Source organism: Corvus brachyrhynchos, unplaced genomic scaffold, assembly GCF_000691975.1.
Source record: "Corvus brachyrhynchos isolate BGI_N302 unplaced genomic scaffold, ASM69197v1 scaffold21, whole genome shotgun sequence".
Taxonomy (NCBI): Eukaryota; Metazoa; Chordata; class Aves; order Passeriformes; family Corvidae; genus Corvus; species Corvus brachyrhynchos.
In genome coordinates, this window is record NW_008236924.1 from 954,825 (window position 1) to 973,411 (window position 18,587).

At 57.2% G+C, this 18,587-nt stretch overlaps 1 protein-coding gene across 2 annotated transcripts in view; it reads right to left on the reverse strand.

The window, feature by feature from the left end:
- Positions 1 to 18,587, reverse strand: part of CAMK2A (calcium/calmodulin dependent protein kinase II alpha) — a 35,326-nt gene that overhangs the window by 12,077 nt on the left and 4,662 nt on the right. For both annotated transcript variants that reach the window (XM_008628915.2, XM_008628916.2), the window contains exons 2-13: positions 15,752 to 15,846; positions 12,768 to 12,827; positions 9,154 to 9,208; positions 8,834 to 8,899; positions 7,262 to 7,334; positions 6,792 to 6,894; positions 6,210 to 6,293; positions 5,521 to 5,615; positions 5,010 to 5,132; positions 4,198 to 4,281; positions 2,823 to 2,865; positions 1,193 to 1,233 (exon numbers count right to left, since the gene is read on the reverse strand). In XM_008628915.2, the coding sequence (XP_008627137.1) occupies positions 1,193 to 1,233; positions 2,823 to 2,865; positions 4,198 to 4,281; positions 5,010 to 5,132; positions 5,521 to 5,615; positions 6,210 to 6,293; positions 6,792 to 6,894; positions 7,262 to 7,334; positions 8,834 to 8,899; positions 9,154 to 9,208; positions 12,768 to 12,827; positions 15,752 to 15,846 (922 nt within the window). The remainder of the gene's footprint in view (positions 1 to 1,192; positions 1,234 to 2,822; positions 2,866 to 4,197; positions 4,282 to 5,009; positions 5,133 to 5,520; positions 5,616 to 6,209; positions 6,294 to 6,791; positions 6,895 to 7,261; positions 7,335 to 8,833; positions 8,900 to 9,153; positions 9,209 to 12,767; positions 12,828 to 15,751; positions 15,847 to 18,587) is intronic.

The following is an 18,587-nucleotide window of genomic DNA, read 5'->3' on the forward strand; positions in this document are numbered from 1 at the left end:
GCTTCACCAACCATTCGTACTCAGGAAGGAAAAAGCTGGCTGAGGGCTCTGCTCTTCCAAAACCCTGCACCCGTCACAGCCCAAAAGCTGGGTCCCTGCAAAAGGGCGGGAGAAGGTTCTGCAGGTTCTCCCAGCAAAGGGTCCCTATGGAGGAAGGAGAGCAGCCACTCTGCAGTCGGGCTCCTAAAGCTCTGCCTGATGATGTAGGAGGTCACCACGATGGAGGATGTCACCACGCCAGCTCTCCCTTGCCGAGTGATCCATTGTATTCATGAAGGGAACAGGTAAGGAGAGAAAGACCCTCGCATGGACCATTCCTTCCTGCAGGAGGAGTTTGACAGAGCTCAATAAACACCGCTATCCATCACATCTCCATGTCACCAGAAGCAGCAGAATTTTGCTGCCTCCTGGAGCCGCCTTGTCCTGAAGCAGAGCTGCGGCCCCACCTCGGAGGGCCTGATGAACCCGCATGCTCTGCAGGCCAAGAAACGAGATCCACTGAGCACCAGCTTGTTTTTAGAGAATCACCAAGCTATTTACTCTGTCGAAGCATCACCATGTTTCTTTGCTGTCTGCACTGGGCACAGGGGACAAGCAGCACTGCCAAGGGGGTTAAAAGCACCCATGTGTCACCCAGCAGCACACCAGCCCTCGGGACAAGATAGGACAGGAATTGGGGCCAGTCTCACCAGCTGCAGCAGGACCCCCATGTTGAGCGAGCAGGAGATGAGGCCACCCATCCCACTAGATGGCTGCTGTTGAAGCCGTGGTTCTGGGCTGCAAAGCTGCCTCCTCCTGTCCCCTGTCCCGGTGCAGCTTCTGCCTCTCCCCCTCCCTGGGGGCAGCGAGGGACAAGCGCATTTTGCCGGCAATGAAACAGCAGCGAGCTCCCGCCGGGCACCCTCCAGCACCAGCCCACTCCCCGCGCCCGCTGCGCTGCAAAGCCTCCTGTGCGCTGCCTGTCCTGGCAGGAGCCCAGCCGGTGGCACGGGGACACACCGGGACAGCCGATCCAACAGCTGCCCTTTAAAGTGCAAGGTGTCGCGGGGACTGCACTGACCACGGGCACAGCCCGGAGACCCCCACCGCCAGCAGGGCATGGAAACGCTCACCGCCGGCACGGCACAGAGACCCCCAGCACCGCCCCAGCAGCAGAGCGGCAGGCAGCAGAGGGCACCGGGGGTGGGCTTACCTTCACGCCGTCATTCTTCTTGTTGCCACCACTTTTGCCTCCTGGAGAGAGGAGGAAGGAGATTAGCAGAGCCAGGCAGGGCACCAAGACCAGGAGGGCGAGGATCAGCAGCATGGTGCCGGGTGCCAGGGCGGCAGGACCCCCAGGAGCGGCTGGTGGGGTTCTTCTTCTCTCCTGCACCCCCCGGTGCAACCCGTGGGAGCTCAGGGGCGACCTTGCCAGCACTGTCCTGTCCTACCCCAGTGGCTCTTGGCCAGGGGCATGACCCGTGTCCTATCCTCCCCCCCCCCCATGCTCCCGGGATCATGTGCTGCCGGCCCGCCGGCCCGACAGCTGCAAGCCCGCATTTTGACAAGGATGAAAAGCAGGCGCCTTCCCCTGTGCCCACCCACCGCTGCCGACACTGCCCCAGCCCCCCGGCTGCACAAACCAGCCCACTCCCCTGGACCCCCAGCGCAGGGGGGATCGGTGGAGCCCAGTGCCTGTTGCCCACCAGCCCTGCCGTGCCCGGGGAAACTGCTGAGCCCTCGGGCCGTGCGTGGGATGGGCAGCACTAGGAGAGATGCTTTTGAACTTCCTGCCTTTTGATGCTTCCTGTCCGCCTCTCCCGGCCTGACATCGGATCCCCCCAGCTGCTGGACTCCTCCAGGGCCCGCCACAAGCGCTAAATGTGTCAGCACGATCCCCCCACGACAAATGCAGATGCCAGCCCTGGCCACAGCCCTCTGCCCTGGCACCCCTGCCCACCTGCTACACTTGACACTCGGGGAGCCTCAGCAAAGCACCCTGAAACACCCAACTAACCCCAAACAGCTGCCACCAGCCAGCTCAGCAGCGTGCAGGGCTTGGCTGGTGTGCCCCAGCCCTGTAGCACCGCCGCAGGGCCATCCCCAGCACTGGGGAGGGCTGGAGGTGACAGCGGGTGGATGAGCTGTGCAGTCACACGGCTCCATTTGGTTCCATGCCTGGGGAATCGCCTGTGAAATCCCATCTGCAGCGAGGTGTCCCCAGGTGGAACAGCTCTCAGGGAGAGCAGAGGGGCTTCTGGCTGCACTGAGACCTCTCCAGTGCACAGGCTGGGCTGCCATGCTCAGTCCTGTCACCGCAGCAGCCCTGGGGATGTAGGGAGACAGGAAGAGAGTGGGGACTCCTGCAGGATTAGCATCCACCTGCCTGGGGAGGGACCTGAGAGATCCTGCTGCCATCTGCCTGCAGTGGCACCCAGGGGCCTTTCCCTATTCCCGATGCAGAGGATGCTCTCCCTGAGCCACAAACTCTCTAGGAGGACACAAAACCAGCTGCTTGAGCTCTGGCTGCCCCCAGCACCCACATCCCCATCCCAGTACAAGCCAGATGGTTGGGTGCGTACAAACCCCAAAGCCCTAAAGCATTGTGGATCACTGAGCCTCAACTAGACACCTACTCTCTTGCATCCCAAGCCAGCAGCTAGCCTGGAGGTGCCAGGTGACCTCTCCTGGAGGAGCACCCAAAACCACACATCCCCAGAGGCACAAGGCTGCAGCTTCAGCCTCCCTGTGACACATGAGGCAAAGCCAGCTCTCCAGGGACCCTACAGATTTGCCCTGGGTATCCTGTAAGAAAGAAGATGAGTCCCAGAGACAGCACCTACCAGAGAAGTTCCTGGTGGCCAGCATGGTGGTGAGGATGGCTCCCTGAAAGACAAGGAAGGCAGAAGGAAAGGGTGTGCTGGGCCCCGGCCCCCTGCACCCTGCTGCTCCCCCCATCTCTGGGGGAGGAAAGCCCTGCTCAGCACCTGTCCCCCAGCCACTGGAAGGAAGGAAACTAGCCCACGGACTGATATTCTCCTCCTGCCATCAAAAGCAGCTCTCAATACCTGACCCCATATCCCCAGCACCAGGGCATTGGGTTGCATTCTCCAAAACTGCCTTCCCTCCAAGATTAAAGGGATATTAAATATCTGCGGGGCACTTTTCAGTCTCATACTACCCTGTCCTAGATGAAGCACAACCCCACTGACTTGGGCCGGCAGCTGGCAACAAGGGGACCCACTGGGAGGGGAACAGGATTTAATTGTGATTAAAGCTGTGCCAGCTCAGAGCAGCAGGGCAGGGATTGCTCATGGGAGCCACGCAAAGATCATCACCACAAAACAACATTCGTAAAAATCCTTCCCCTTCTCCAGCTGAGTCTACTAACTAGTTGCTCAGCGTATAATGAGATTACTTTGGACTAATTGCTTACAGTAATGGATTACTATTTTGAAGCGCATGCCTGAACTAATTTGATTACTTGTCTAGCTGAAAAGTAATAATAGTTTATAGCCAGTTTCTTTGCTTGATAATCTTGTTAGTAGCCTGCAGCTGTACTGCTCTGTGCCACACTGTGTTCAGGCCTGGAGCGCTGATGGCTCCGGCTGTGGCACAGACCAGCCTCATCCTGTTCTGCAGGAGGCATTGTGATTTCCAGAGCCCATTCCCAGCGCCGTGCTGCCGGCTCAGGCTTGGCAGCACGCAGGAGATAGGTGCCTCAGGGAGGTGCTCAAGCATCAGGGAGATGATAATTTTAGAGGGGTCCAGGCTGTGGCACACAGTAGCATCCAAGAAGGGAAAGGCTGTGTGGCTGCTGGGGTGGGTGAGCTTTTTGTCTGTCTGTGGATCACTTTATTTCTTGGCTGCAAAGTGTCTTGGCCATCAGGCAAAGGGTCTCACTGTGCCTCTCAGGCCCGTGTCCAGCCCCAAAAAGAAGCTATCTTGACAATGACTCCAGTGGAAAAGTCCTCATCCCAGTGTCCAGTGTGACTCAGTGCTTTCCTTCACCATGGCTTTCTTCGAGCAGTTGGGAACCCCAGCCAGATGAAGCTGTCACCCCACTCAGTCTCTTTCCCCTTTTTCACAATGGGGGTCCCCAAATGCCCATCACACCCACACCACTACCCAGAGACACCACCCTGTCGTTTCCCACACAGGGAACAAGCCCATCAATGACCTGACTGTGCATTTAGCAGCCAGCTTGGACAGAGTTACCTTCAGCTTCCTCCGGGCGTTGAACTTCTTCAGACAGTCCACTGTCTCCTGCCTGTGCATGCATGACGCCACAGTGGCACGGTGCTGGGGGGAGAGAGAGCTGGCTCAGAGCAGTGCTGGGGGGAAGGGGCTCCCCCAGCCCCACTCTCACATGCACACACACGTGGAGTGTGTGATCTCCCATGGCCGAGGCACAGGCAGCAGCAGCAGATGATAAAAATTTAATGGGCAGTGGGAGATCGAAGCTTTGGAGTCAGCAGGATCTGCTCTGGTGGTGGGGGTGTGCGGAGAACTGGCCGCCCCCTGAGTTAACCCCTTGACTGACCAGCCATGTTTAGCAATGTGCTCAGGGTTTGCACGTGTGGTTAAGCCCAAGGTCTCCTCCTGCCTTTAGGATCTGATTCTGAGCGAGAACCAGCAGCTGAAACAGCGGGATGCAGTGAAGGGTGGAGGAATTGCTGCTGGGGTGGATGGATGGATAAACACGAGCCTACTCCCATTGCCTCTGAAGAAAGATCCCCCAGCACAGCGTGACACCGAGAAACCAGCCTGTCCCCACCAGGGCTGGGAGCATGTGTGTCCCTCCCATCACCAGGTCCCCCAGGAACATGCTGTTTGCATTCACAAGCTTTTGTCTGCTGTAAAACCTCGGGGGAAATGCTCCTGAGAGAGCACTGGGAGGAACCGTGCCAGGAAACCATCTTCCCAGGATGGAGATAAGAGCTGGCAGCATGTTTGATAATATGTGATCCCCGATGAGATGTTCTCCCCTTGTGAATCCCCACATCTCTCTACCTTTGGGCCCAACTCACCGATATCCAGGGGTGCTTCAGAGCCTCTGCTGCTGTGATGCGCTTGGATGGGTTTATGGTCAACATCTTGTTGATGAGATCTTTTGCTTCAGGAGTGACCGTGTCCCACTCAGGGGAGGGGAACTGCCAAAGCAAAGGGACCAGGGTGAGAGATGGCAGAGAGCCCCTTGGCACTTGGGTTGCTTCTCCTGCAACTTGGGACAGGTTGGAGAAATGGTAGCAACTGGAAAGAGCTGCCAGGTAAAAAACTGAAGAGCAGGAGTGGAAGAAGAAAGCTGGAACATTTGGGACAAGACCTGTCTCTCCCGCAAAGTGGGAACATGAAACATGCCAATGTGTGCGCCTGGGCATGGCAACGTGGCCAACACTCTGTGACCAGGGCAGAGGAAAACACTTGTTCCCACCTGTCTGAATTTGTCCTGGCTGCTCTTCTAGAGCAGCAGGCTGCAAAGCAGGGACAGCAGGAGAGAGAGGAGACTGTGAAAGGGGGCAGCAAGACAAACCCACTCACATCATAAGCCCCAGCCTTGATCTGCTGGTAGAGTCGGTGTTGGTCTTCATCCCAAAAGGGTGGGTACCCAACCAGCAGGATGTAGAGGATGACACCTGCCCAGAAGAGGAGACAGGATCAGTGGGAGAGAATTCATTGCTGGAGGCCGGAGCATACACAGCCTGGGGACTGGTCAAACTCAAGCAGAGAAACAGGTATTGGGGAAATATGAAGATTTGCTCGCTGTTTAAAGAGCAAAAGGCTTGGTGGGTCCAGCTCTGTGCTAACGTGCTCAGCACCTGGGGAGGTTCAAGGCTCTGGCAGCCCACCATGCAGAGCCCAAAGTGGGTACCCTGGCAGGGGTGGGTGATGATTCCTCCCCATCGTGGGTGGAAAAAGGCTCCCCTATGGCTGCAACTACATGGAAGCATTGCCTGACTCCACCAGCACCACAGGGAAAAGAGGCAGCACATCCCCTGACTGAGAGCTTTGGGTACATAGCAAGGGGGCTGAACCTTCAGAGAAGGGTGCCACCGGACTGGGCGAGAGTGTGTTGCCCGAGGTAATGTGCCACCTCTTGGGTAAATCCTCCACCCTGACCTCCCTGAGATATGACTGGCAACTGCGACGTGGGGCATGCTGGATGAACATCCTGCCTCATCCCGCCCAGCCCAGCCCGCTCCCGGCATTCCAGCCCCGGTCTGACTTACCGCAAGCCCACAGATCCACGGCTTTGCCATAGGGGTCCTTCCGGAGCACCTCGGGGGAGAGGTATCCCGGGGTGCCGGCGAAACCTGGGACAGACAGCCCGTCACGCCCGCCCTCAGGCAGCCCCCGTCCCCGCACAGCTCAGCAGCGGGGAGTGGTCCCCGGCCGGGCATAGCGAGAGCCGAGAGAGCTGGCACATCCCGACCCGGTGGGACAGACACCCTCCTTCCAGAACCGTGTGTGACTCCCGAGGGCAGAGCAAACTGTGTCCTTCTGCCACTGCCAAACCCCAGAGGGTGCCTACGGCTGGAGTGCTCTGCTGTGCACTTCCAGCGCTTGGAAGAGGCTTTCCTCCCACCGGTCTGCCCCTGTTGCCGGCTTGTCCATCTCACCAGGACACCTCGGTAACTCACAGAGTCCCTGTGGAGCTGTTTGCTCCACATCAACCTGCTCATCCACTGTACCTCCTGGGCTGGTGCTCCTGGGACTCTCCCGTGACCCTGGGCTCGGAGTCCTGGAGCACCCCTGAGCTAACATGCCAAGGAGGGCTGGAGGATACCCCACCTCAGGCCAGTCCTACTCACCAAACCACGCTTGCTGGTCCCCTTCCACCTCGATGGCGAGGCCAAAGTCAGCCAGCTTGACGGCAGCACCCTTCAGCTTGGATGCCAACAGCAGGTTCTCGGGCTGCAGAAGGAGATGGGGGTTGGAGAGGAGTGAAAACCCCCCAGGGGCTCTGCTACTGGCAGGGGGAGCTTCCCAGCACAGCACAGAGGAAGCTCTCAATGTGCTCCCTAACTGCTTTGACCTGCTCTTTGTCCTGGTGTCCCTGGATCCTTAGGGGACCATGGACTGCAAAGACCTCTCTACCCCATCTCCCTTTTTTCATTTCGCTCCGGAGCTGGTCTTTGCTCTGTGGGTTTCCCGCAGCCCTACACGTGTTCCTCCCTGCTGTTTCAGCAGCCCTGAAGGACTCTGAGCATTGTTCTACAGTGTTTTGCATCACAGATGGGGTCCCCTGTCCTCCTACAGGCACTCTCCCTGCAGCTCCTACCTTCAGATCCCGGTGAACCACCCCCATCTGGTGGCAGTGCAGGACGGCCTCCAGGATCTGCTGGATGCAGTGGCTGTGGGAAAGAGGAGAAAGCTCACACAAGTGGCCTGCGAGTTTTGTCAGACACTTCTATTCTAATGCATTTCACCCTTCTCCCCATCACACTTCCCACCAGCAGCCCTGCAGCACCGCTCAGCATCCCCCTCCACCAAAACCCACACACCTGTGGAGAGCAGTTCTAACCCAGTAAGAACCCAACAGAGCTGTTGGACACCCAGTAATGGTGAGCAGGAGCTTAGGGAACACAGCTGAGCCTGTGGGGACCCCACAGGAGCAACACTGGAGGCGGGGAGCTGCAGACCAACAGTGGAACAACAATGCCAGCAAAGACTTGGTCTCCAAACCCAGGCAGAGCAGATGTGCTCTGTGCAACCTTTGCTCCAGCCCCACTTCCCTGCTCTCCTCTAATGCAGGTGGCTCTGCTGTGTCTGCTTGCTTTATATCTAGTTCATTACATTCCAGCTCTGCTGCGTGCGTGAGACAGGAAGGGAAAAAGACAGAGGCGCTGATCGCTTCTGCTCCAAAACAGCTTGTGTGCAAGGCAGAAGGTCTTTATTTACATGTATTTTATTTTATTTGTGTGACACTAATAAGTGGATGGGCTGTAAGTGGATTCAGTGCAGGCAGCCCATTAAATGAGATTGTTTTCTGCCTAGAAAGAGAGGATATTTCCATGCAGAGAGGTAGTGTAGAGTTTACCACCCCCTTGGACATACATACAAGCTATGATTAGCCTGGGGGTACAGCCAAGAGGCACAGTGATATCTGGAGATTGGAGAGGGCCAGATCATGTCCCCTCAAAAGAACGAGACTAATACTGTCCCCTGGTCGAGCTGCAGTGACCAAAGGGGTCGCTGAAATGGCTCTGCAGCAGGGTATCTGGAAAGTGCCGGTGGGAGTGTGGAAGGGAGCAGAGCTCCAGCACAGCCTGTCTTGACTGCTCCTCCTCACTGCTTTCAAGTGGTAAATGCCAGAGAAACACTTGCAGATGGCTGGAATGCAGCTCCAAGGGGAAGGAGTGACATCCACAGGGTGTCCGTTCTATTGTGGCCCTGGCTGGGCACCAGCCTGGTGTTGGGTTTCCTCCCTGCCAGCCTGGGGAGCCCTGGTGCCCGCAGACCAAGGAATCCTGATGCACCCAGACAAGGGAGCCCCCAACACCCTGCTCATTTACAGTGAGGTCAGATGTTGGCTATCCCAGCATGCTGGGGAATGAGGGTGCTTTGGGCACTGGCTGGGAGCCATCTGATTCTAAGTGCAAACCAGTCCTATGGCAGCACAGGCACTTCTTGGCACAGGAGTTGAGTGAGTTAGAAAGAGCATTTCGGGTGGGTTTGGGTTTTTTTTTTGCACCACAGTTCTGGTCTATGAGTATGTGTTGCAGAGCGGCTGTAAAACACCTCCCAGCACAGAATGAGCTGGTGCTGCAGAAAGCCAGCCGTGTAGGACCCTGGGAGGGAGCAGCTTGTGGAAGAAGGGGACGCCTGCTGTCCCCTCCACAGCCCGGCTCACCTGGCATCCGCTTCGCTGTAGTACTCCCTGGCCACAATGTCCTCAAACAGCTCCCCGCCGGTGACCCTGCGAGAAGACAGGGGGTTGGATTGATTGACAGCACACTCAGCCCTGGCAAGCCCCCCAAAAATGTCACTGCACCGTGCATGGGGGGAGAATCGGGGGTGCAGCACAGGGACCTGCCCTCTGCCCGGCTTGGGGGACCCAAGTTTGGTTCAAACCCAGCCTGCAGGAAGGGCTCGGGTGAGGTGGAGGTTGTGTCACCCTGGGGGAAGCGGGGAGCTGCCCGTGGGTTAGGGGATGAGTGAACCATTACTCACAGGTCAAATATCAGGTAGTGGTGGCCCTCTTCGGAGATGCTGTCATGGAGCCTCACTGTAGCAGAGACAGAAGGGTTATGGGGTACACCTGGCTCCCACCCCGCTCCCTGGGAACGCCTTTGCTCCCCTTTGGGCACAAGCAGGAGCTGGGGAAGGGCACAGCAGGGCTATTCCTCTTGTTATTGCCACTGGCTGGGTGGGGGTCCCTGCTCACCAGGGGACCCCAGCCATGGCCCCAGCCTGGGGCAGTTGTGCGAGGCTCAAAGGTCACATCCAAATCGGGGACTGCTCCGGGGCTGTGCCTAGCCAAGGTTCCAGGCAGCTGCTGGGCTATCTTGGGCACTGGGCAGGCTGCAGGCATGGGTGTCCCCAGTCCCATCAGGAGAGGTGCCCGAGGAGAGGGAGAGCTCAGCAGGGAGCTGAACTGACAGCTCTGGCACTCAAGGGCCTTTTTGTATTTTCTGCTCATGACCTTCCTTTTCTCCTTGGAAATCTCCAGAGGATGAATTTCCCCGTCTCCTGGCACCCTCTCCCCTTGGGCACACCCCTCGCCAGGTACAGCCAGCTACAAACCTGTCACCCTGCAGCTGCACGCTGATTTTTCAGGCTCAGATCCCTGCTCACACTTACAGGCAGGTGTGCAGCAAGGGGACAGGCACAGAAACAGGTAGGGTGGATAAACAGAGAGTTGTCTAGCATCCTCTGTCCCCCACGTCATATTTTGTTTGATTCCCTTGAGGCTATGAATATTTAACGCTTCCTCTCTCTCACCTGGTTTCAGCCTGATGCAACTTTCAACATATTTAAGAATGCTGGGAATCAGGGAGGAAAAAAGAAACATTCAGTGAGAGATTTTGTGGGAAGTTTTACTCCTAGCCCCTTTTACTGCATCTAAATCAGCTGAGCCCTATATGGAAACATCCTCCAGACTCAGTGTGAGCCAGGGGAGATAACAGCCCCAGCACCGAGTGCAGACGCTGCACTGTGTCGCTCTTATCTTCCAGGCCAGAAAACACCACTTTGCTGGTCCTTCTCCCGTCTCCAAGCTCTGTGGGCAAATCCAGTGTCTGCCAAGAGCGTGTTGCCAGCAGCGTCATCTCATCTGGCCAAGGCACCGGGCAAATGAGGTCTGATGAGCTGGGCAGCATCCTTCCTGTCTGTCTCCCTTGTGGTCTTGACTACTGACACAACTTGCTCATCTTATTCCCCAATTATCCTTCCCCACTGCTGGCCTCTGCAGACATCCCCTGTGCTCCAGCATCTGCATCTGCTCTGTTTTTCTCCAACATACAATCCCAGCTTTTCTGCCTTCCTCTGCTGGAAGAAACCTATTTCCTCCTGTTTCATGTCGCCTGGGAGGGATTTGAGAGTATCACGCCTGGGATCCCACAGAAGCCAAAGTGTTCTCGGGGGGATTAGGTGAGTTCAGTGCAGATAGGACCAGCATAACCATAAGCAAATGGTCTGGATACTTCCCCCTGCTTGGGGAAGTCCCAAAGCCTGTGGCAGCCAGGAGCGAAGAAGGTATAAGAGGGAGCAGCTGCTCTAAATATAGCCTGATCCTACAAGTATCTGTTACTGACCATAACAAGAGAGAGCCGCACCGGCCAAACCACTCCAGCTCCAAGCCAAGAGCCAAGGCAGGAGCAGGACACAGCTTCAGGAATGAGAGTCAGAGGACAAGTACCTGGAGTTCAAACTCCAGGGCTGGGTGCAGCCAAAGTTTTCCCAATAAAGCAAGACTTCCCTGAAAGGAAGCAGCACTCCCTAATATGTCACCCAGTGCTGTGGATGTGTTGTGGGGTCCTGGGGACCTGGACCTGCCCTTGACTGCCTGTGCACAGCTTTCCACGCGAGGGTCTCCAGCAGGCGCAGTGCAGATCACAGGCTGGTTCTTCCAGGAATGGCAGCACAGCATTCCCACGGGAGATGGAAGGACCCCACCTTGCTGCAGTGAACAAGTAAGAGGGCTGCAAAGCCCCTTCGGAGCTGGGGTGCTTCTCCCCGGGAAGGGCTGGACAGGGCTGTTTCGCCTCATCCAGCAGCAGTGCCTCCTCTTCCTCACGCCAGGCTGCTCTGCAGTGGCACCGCTCACTCCAGCTCCTGTGTGGGTAAGGAGCCGCCTTTGCTGCACGGAAGGGAAGCTGCAAACCCAAGTTTCCAGGCAGCAGGAGCAGTGGAGGGGAGTGAAAGGAAAGAGGGTGTGGGGTGGGGGATGGAGAAGAGCCTCCTGGGTATAAATAGCAGCAGATTGGGCTTGTTAGCATCTCATGCTGTTAACCCCTTCTAGCCTTTGCAGCTTTGAACCTGCCAGGTCACAGCCGAACAGCGAGGGGTAGTGTAGGAAGGGGGGACAAGGACAGGGACGGGTGAGGTGTTTTGGCCGTCGGAGACCTCGCCAGCCCCACGGGCAGGTGATGGAGAGGGAAGGGTGGAAGACAGCGTTGGGAAAGAGCTGTGGCCAAGCTGGGAACCTGGGAACCTGGGGAACCTGCAGCTACCGTCCTGCAGGTCTCATTCGGTGAGTTCCTCTGGGTTTAGTATTTCTTCCTATTCAGACACTTCGCAGTGCGCTTCCTTCCGGTCTCGGCGGTCCCCGCATGTCTTTTGGTGCAAAGGGGAGGCTGGACGTCCCGGAGGGACCCCTGCAGGGCAGAGACAGATGGAAGCCGACAGTCTTTTTTGGAACTGAAATATTTATGGGACAGGAGCCACATGGCTCATCCCAGTGGCCCTGGATCTAGCTCCCTGGATCTGCTGCAGCAGCTCCTGGGGAAGGATGGATCCAGGTCACCGGAGCAGTGAGGGGGCCAGGGAGGAGCTCAGCCGCAGGGGAACCCTCCCAGCTCCCGACTGGGGGTTGAGAGGGCTGCAGAAACCCCCAAATCCTTTCCCAAAAAGCTTCAGGATCCCAATGGGTTTGGTACATCCTGGGGTGCGGCTGAGGGAAGAGGGGGTTCATCCAGACTATCCACAGGGATCAAGAGCCTGCATCAGCATCACTTCCAGGATGGAATTTGGGTATTTTTTTTACTGCAGTTTTTTCCCCTCCCCTCCTCTCTCTCTCTCTCCTTCTGGCCTATTTTTGTCTTTTGCAGGGGCTCAGGAGTTTTCCTGAAACAGCTTTTCCGAAGGAGGCTACTTTCAGATGGACGGTCGGTGGGAAAGTCTTCGCTTCCCCCCGCCATCGCTCCTCCTACACGCCCCGCGCTGCTGCTGCTGCTGCTCCGAGCTGCAGCCGCTTTTTGGAGCATGCAGAGGAATACAGCACCCGAGCCGGAGGAGAGCAGTAAAAATAGCCTCTTGCAGCCTCCTGGGGCTCCGCTTCTCCCTGAGGGAGCTATGGCCAAGTGGGTTAGTCCAGACCTACTTCAGTCCCCCTATGCCCAGTGGGGCCTTTCTTCCCATGGCCCCGTTTGAAGATGGTGCTTCCCACGAGGAAGAGGAGGGATGGCTCTGCAGATCAACTGGGCAGGACAACACTGAGCCCTTCTCAACCTCTGGGACAAACAGTCCGTGCTGCTGCAGACAGGGCTGGATTATGGATCCTGGTTCGGACATGGGAGGGCAGGTGGGCAGCACAGCCAGGCATGGGGGGTGCAGGGTGCACTTACCAATATTGGGGTGCTTCAGGAGACGGCAGATCCGGGCTTCTCGTTCCAGCTTTTGATGATCTGAAAGAGGCAATGGCCCTAAATTAGGATCTGAGAAAGGGAATCAACTGCTCTCAGCTTCTGTTGGGCTCTCAGAGGAGCTGTTGGCACAGGAAACCTGGGGGGAGAGAGAGAGCAGCTTTTTTTTTCCTAAAAAGTTACATATTTTGGGATAAATTCAGCATCAGGGCCTGATGGGCAGTATCCCAGCACAGATGCAGTCCCTGGCTAAGCCCCCAGGCACTGATGCCATGGGCAATCTTGGGTTTGGAACGATCCCTTGCCCTCCCCTCTCTCTTCTCTTTGCTGAACAATCTCTGATCACCTCCCAAATACCCTGGATTTGTCTGGGTTATCCCTGCCGGCAGCACTGTTGCCTTTTCTCCTATTCATCCAGGCACAGACAATCAGCCAGGACATTTCTGGCCCCACATGGTACAGTTTGAGCAATTGAAGGCAGAGTTGGCCAGCAAGAGGTGTCAGGATGAAACGAGGCTATGGGCTTCACTCCCCCTCGCCATCGTCAGCCATTCCATACCAGGGCTTTGCTCTCCTACACTGCAGAACCCTGTCTTGGAACTGGCACCTGTGTCCAAACAGGAAGCCCAGGTCCCACTCCCCGGCTTTCAGCAGGTTTGGGGATGTGACACAACAGAGCTCTGGGCAAAGCAAGCTGAGCTGAGCCAAAAAATCCTCCTCCCTGGGACAGCTCAAAATGAATCTGCAAATCATTTTGTTTCTTCCTCTGCACTTCTCTTCTTGCTCACACCTGACCCAGCCACCCTGACTGGAGGCATTTCGTGCAGGAACTCAGCAGCCAGGACAAGCCAGGATATAATTAGGGCTGCTGTCTCTCGGTGCTATCACTGCTACCTTGCAGGTTCACACCTCGGAGTCTCACTCTGCATCAAACCAAACCTGGGCGTCTCCGACCGCTGAGACGTGAAAGCAACGCAGCCCCTTCTCTGCAGGGCTGCAGCCTTCCCCAGGGCTCAGTATCCTGTCCAAGAGGCACCCCGGGGCTTGGGCTGAGTTTTGCAGCCTGTGCTGGAGTCTGTGAGCTGAAGGCTGAGATAACCTTGGTGGCTTCATTCAGCTCCCCACAGTGTTTCCCTTGATGGGGGACAACCTTCTCAGGGTGGGACAGGGTGACAAGGAGAGGTTGGAGTTCAGGCTGTTCTCACGACTAAAGTCCATTGTGGGGTGGATGACAGGGATGGGATGGAGGGACAGTGTGACCAGTGGGGCAAGCACTTCTCTGGGGAGGTGAGTTACAGCAACTCCTACCCCACAAATCCAGCTCCTGCACACACCCAAACCCCATTTTTCCTCCAAAACCTCCACCTTCTTTCCTGTTGGCCTGTGTTGGCAGCCAGGAGGATGTCTGAAGAAACAGACCACGGCTGGGGATGCGTTGCAGATTCTCTCACCTCCCCACTTCTCTCCTTCCTGCCCTTTGTGTCTGGGGAAGTGCCATCCTCCCTGCCAGCACTGCACGGTTCCAGACCATTAGCCAAAGCTGCTGGTGATTCCAGCTGGCAGAGCAGGGAAAATAACCCCAGTGAAGCCTCTCCAGGGGACTGCTGGGCACTGCAGGGACAGCACAAATCCCAGGAGAGAATGGAGAGGGGCAAACTGCCGGAGGAGGCAAGCGGAGGCAGGAGGGAGCAAAGGGAGGGCGGCTCAATCTGCTGCTCCAGGCAGCCCTGCAAACTGGGAGGCGTTTGCCAGCTGGGGTACACGGGCAGGAGCCAAGGGCTGAGCCCAGCACCACACACCCTGCCCAGAGCCTGGCCTTCGGCTTTGGAGGAAGAGAATGATCTGCATCCCTGAAGAGGGGCAGGGATCTGTGCTGGAGGACCTGAGGGGCTCAGTGCCGGTGCTGTGCCGCTTTGGCAGCACTGTGGGAGGGCGACTGCAACATCCTGGTTTAATTCCAGGTCAGAAAGGAGCTTGTCACTCTTTTCTGCATTTCAGTTTTGCCTTGGGAGGTCAGCAGTGGAACTGGGAGAGACACCGAGGGAGGTTAATTAAACCCTCCTGGCAGAGTGCTTCCTCCCAGCACCCATCCTGCACTCCCAACAGCCAGGGAGGAGCCGGAGTGGGGACACGGCATCTGCTGTCTCATCCTTTCAATCCTCCTCATCGCAGCTCCTCTGTCAGGTGCCTGGGGGCAGAGGGGTCCCTGGCTTGGGGCAAGGGCTGGCTGGTGATTTCTGTGCTGGCTCAGCTCAGCCTCACTCCGAGGAACAGCCGGGATAGACCCACCAGGACAGACCCGCCAGCGCCTCTTTCAGCAGCAAACAGCCAATGTGCTCCACCAGAGCGATTCACCAGATGGGAGCGAGGGGTGAGGGCCCATCTCCAGATAGAAATGAAGTCAAACCCCCACCTGAAGGGATGTTCCCATTTCACTGATGTAGGTATATGAGTAAGAAAACTTACAGACCCCAGAGCAGGGATGGGGGGTCAGCAGGGGCCCTCTCAGAAGGTGGTGCTCCCAAAATAACTCTGCTACACCGTGCCTGATGCTAGCATGGTCTGACTTGTTGCAAGGCTGTAACCATCATTTTGCTGCAATGTGGTGTGCAGGGTGGTGGGGGGTCTCAGGGACAGAAATGGGGTCCTCTGGCTCCTCAGGCAGATTGGGGTCTGGGAGTGCCCCTCAGCCTCAGCCAGGCTGCAGATGCATCCCTGTGATTGGATGGGATGTGGTGAGCAGCCACCAAGACACCTCCTTGGGACATTCATCCCATCCATCAAGGAGTCTGGTGTGTACTGCAGCAGAGACAGGGTGGGATGAGGGGGTCCCCATCGCACATCAAACACCCCCCACCTCATTGCACATCAAAGGCATCATCCCAGCACCATGCAGAGGGGAAAAATTCCCTACTCCATGAGGCCTGCTCACCTCTTGCCTCCCCCAAAACACCCTCAGTGCTTACCTCGAGCAGAGAGCTTCTTGGTATTGATGATCTTGGCCGCATACTCTTGTCCTGCCAACACCTTCACACATCTCCGGACAATGGAGAAAGCGCCCCTGGGAACAGAAGAAGCCAGAGGTGAAGGGCTTGGTGTGGGCACAGGCACAGCTCAGCACTCATGGCCGTGGGGTGAGGGGCAGCCACAGGCATGGGGGTGAGGATGGGCATGGGGATAGGTGCTGACTGGGGCAGGGACTTGGGGAAAACATGGAGGGATTTCAGCTGGCTTCTCTGCACTGCTGTCCTTGAGGAATGATGGGAGGAGGCCCATGCAGACCTAGGGATAAAGGTGGATTTCTCCCCTCCACGCTCCTCTGGGACACCCCAGGCATGGTGCACTTTTCCTCCTCTTCCTCCTGGCTCTGCCCTACCTGTTGCCAGGAGGGAAGGGGCAGTGATTTACCGAGGGTGCTGGTTCCCGAGGGAAACTGTGATGGCTGCAGCTGCCACACAGCTCTCGGCCACTTCACTCTTGTGTGGCTCTGCCTGTCCTGGACCTTCCAATCACAGCAGGACTTGGCAGCTGTGACCGGTGCCAGATTCCCTCCCACTGCAAAACTGTCACCCAGGCAGGGACAGCCCAGGGGACACTGCGAGGATGGAGCCAGGCTGGACAGGGATGGATGCTGCTGCACCTTGCACACGCATGAGCCAACATGCAGAGCTTTCCTGGGGTCTGGCAGGCAAGCAAGCACTAGTGCTTGGGACGCTCCAAAGACTCCTGTCTGCCCCTGTATCCCGTACCCCGGGTCCTGCCAGCTCGTGGCACTGCCAGTGCCGGCGCAGTGCTGGGAGCTGCGGCACTGCAATCACACACACACACACATGCACGCTCCAGCCCTGCTGAGTAAAACCTTTGTGCCAGGTTCCCTTTCCTGCCAAACCTCTCCAATTGCTAAAATAACAACTATCAAAAGCAATCCCACCTCGTGCCCCACCTTCCCCCCACTCCCCTTCACCCCACTCCAGCTCCCTGCCGAGGAATAAAAGGCCGCAGGCTGGTGAGAGCGGCGGATAATTGATTTTAGCGGCGGGGGCGGGTGGAGACGGGCAATTTGGGTTTGAATGTGATTTTTAGAAAAGCAGGCAAGCAGCGGGTGTGGAGGGGTGGGGATGGAGCCCCAGCAGAGCTGGCAGCCCACGTGCCCGGTGCTGCCGCGCAGAGCATCGCTCATGGCACGTGCCAGGCAGGAGTTGGGAGAAAACATCCTGGTGGTTCCCAGCTTCCCCGTCCTGCCATTTAATCCTGGCTGCTGAAAGAGCTGAGCTGTTAATATCCCTGAATGCTGGGGAGGAATTAACTGGGAAGGGTGGGTGAAATGCTTCATATCCAGCTTGCCATAGGTAGGGAGACCAGAGACGGCAGCAGTCCTGTGGTGTTACTCTCTTCATCCGGCTGGGAACCCCACACTGTGTAGGGTTTGTGGGCTCCTGTGGATCCCTGGGACCCATCTTCTCTATTTTTTTCCCTAAAGATATGTGTGATGTTTCTGCAGTGGCAGGACAGTCTGCAGCAGAGTGCAGCAAGCAGGGATATCCCCCTGCCCCAGCTCGGGGTTTCACTGCAGAACCCAGCATGAGGCTGGAGCGGTGTAGGTGTCCCAGATCCACTGGAGGTTGGGGACTGGTGGTCACTCCTGATCCCAGTGTCCACAGCCACTTGCTCATCCATTTATTAGAACTGAATGGCAAAAAAGGGGGAGCCATGGGAAGCGGCTGTTTCACTTCCCCAGCTACATTCCTGGCTTTTGGCTCCTCCAGACCTTCCTAACAGAAACCAAATGTCTATTTGTGGTCTGTAAAGCATAAGCAAAACCCTGTGTGCCCGGAGGGTGGGTGGAACATGGAACACTGGATGCAGGTGCAGGATACCCAGGGGTACAGCACGCTTGCTATCCTCCCCTCCTTGTTCCAGTCGGGTCCTTCGGTGGGTCTGCACCAGCCAGGAACCCTCCACATTGGGTGTTTGACCCCCAGCCAGGCTCTGTTCCACTGTGCCAGGCTGCTTCCTTGCTACTCAGTCCTGTGCAGGATTTTTCCAGCCTAGGGGAAAAAAAGCCCCCCTTTGCTCCATCTCAATACAGCATCTTCCCAGCAAAGGCAGCATCCCCTTCCACACCAGGGGCTCATGGGCACTGCAGGCAGCACTGTGGGTGCCAGGCAGGGAGCTCAGCCCCACTGTGCTGCAAGAAACCCCTCTGGAAGGAAGGAATCATCTCCTGCTCCCTGCCCATGGGCAGCAGCCTGTCCCTTCTCTCCCAGGGCGCTGGGTCTTTGGATGGGAATCACCCCAACCCTGGTGACAGCTGAGGACCCCCATCTCTGCCTGGCTTGGATGAGACAGCATGTCCCAGTCTGAGCAGGGGACAGGCACATCACCTGCAGGGCCGTGGGTACAGACTGTGTCCTTGTCCCCCGGCTGGGTGCCAGTGCAGGGTGATGTTGGACCTGCAGCCCCGAGCCCCAGCACTGCTGAGCCCCAGCCCTGCAGCCTCTGTCCCTTGGTCCCCAGGCCAGGCATGACCCCATGCCTTGTCCCCACGGCCTCCCCCACCAGCTCAAGCAGTGGCTCTGCCACCAGGATGCTCCGCTTCTCCCTTTTTCACACCTTCCCTGCCAGCGCCCGGCTGTGCTGCTGCCGCCCTCCCTCTCTTCAACACCTCCTCCTCCTCCGAGGCACTTTATCTCCTTTCTAGAGAGAAGAGTGTGGGCTGGGGATTTTTTGTTCCTCCATTTTTTTTTTCTGTTTAATAAGCCCCCTCTCCTGCAGCTCCGGGAGCGGAGGGGCTGATCCTAC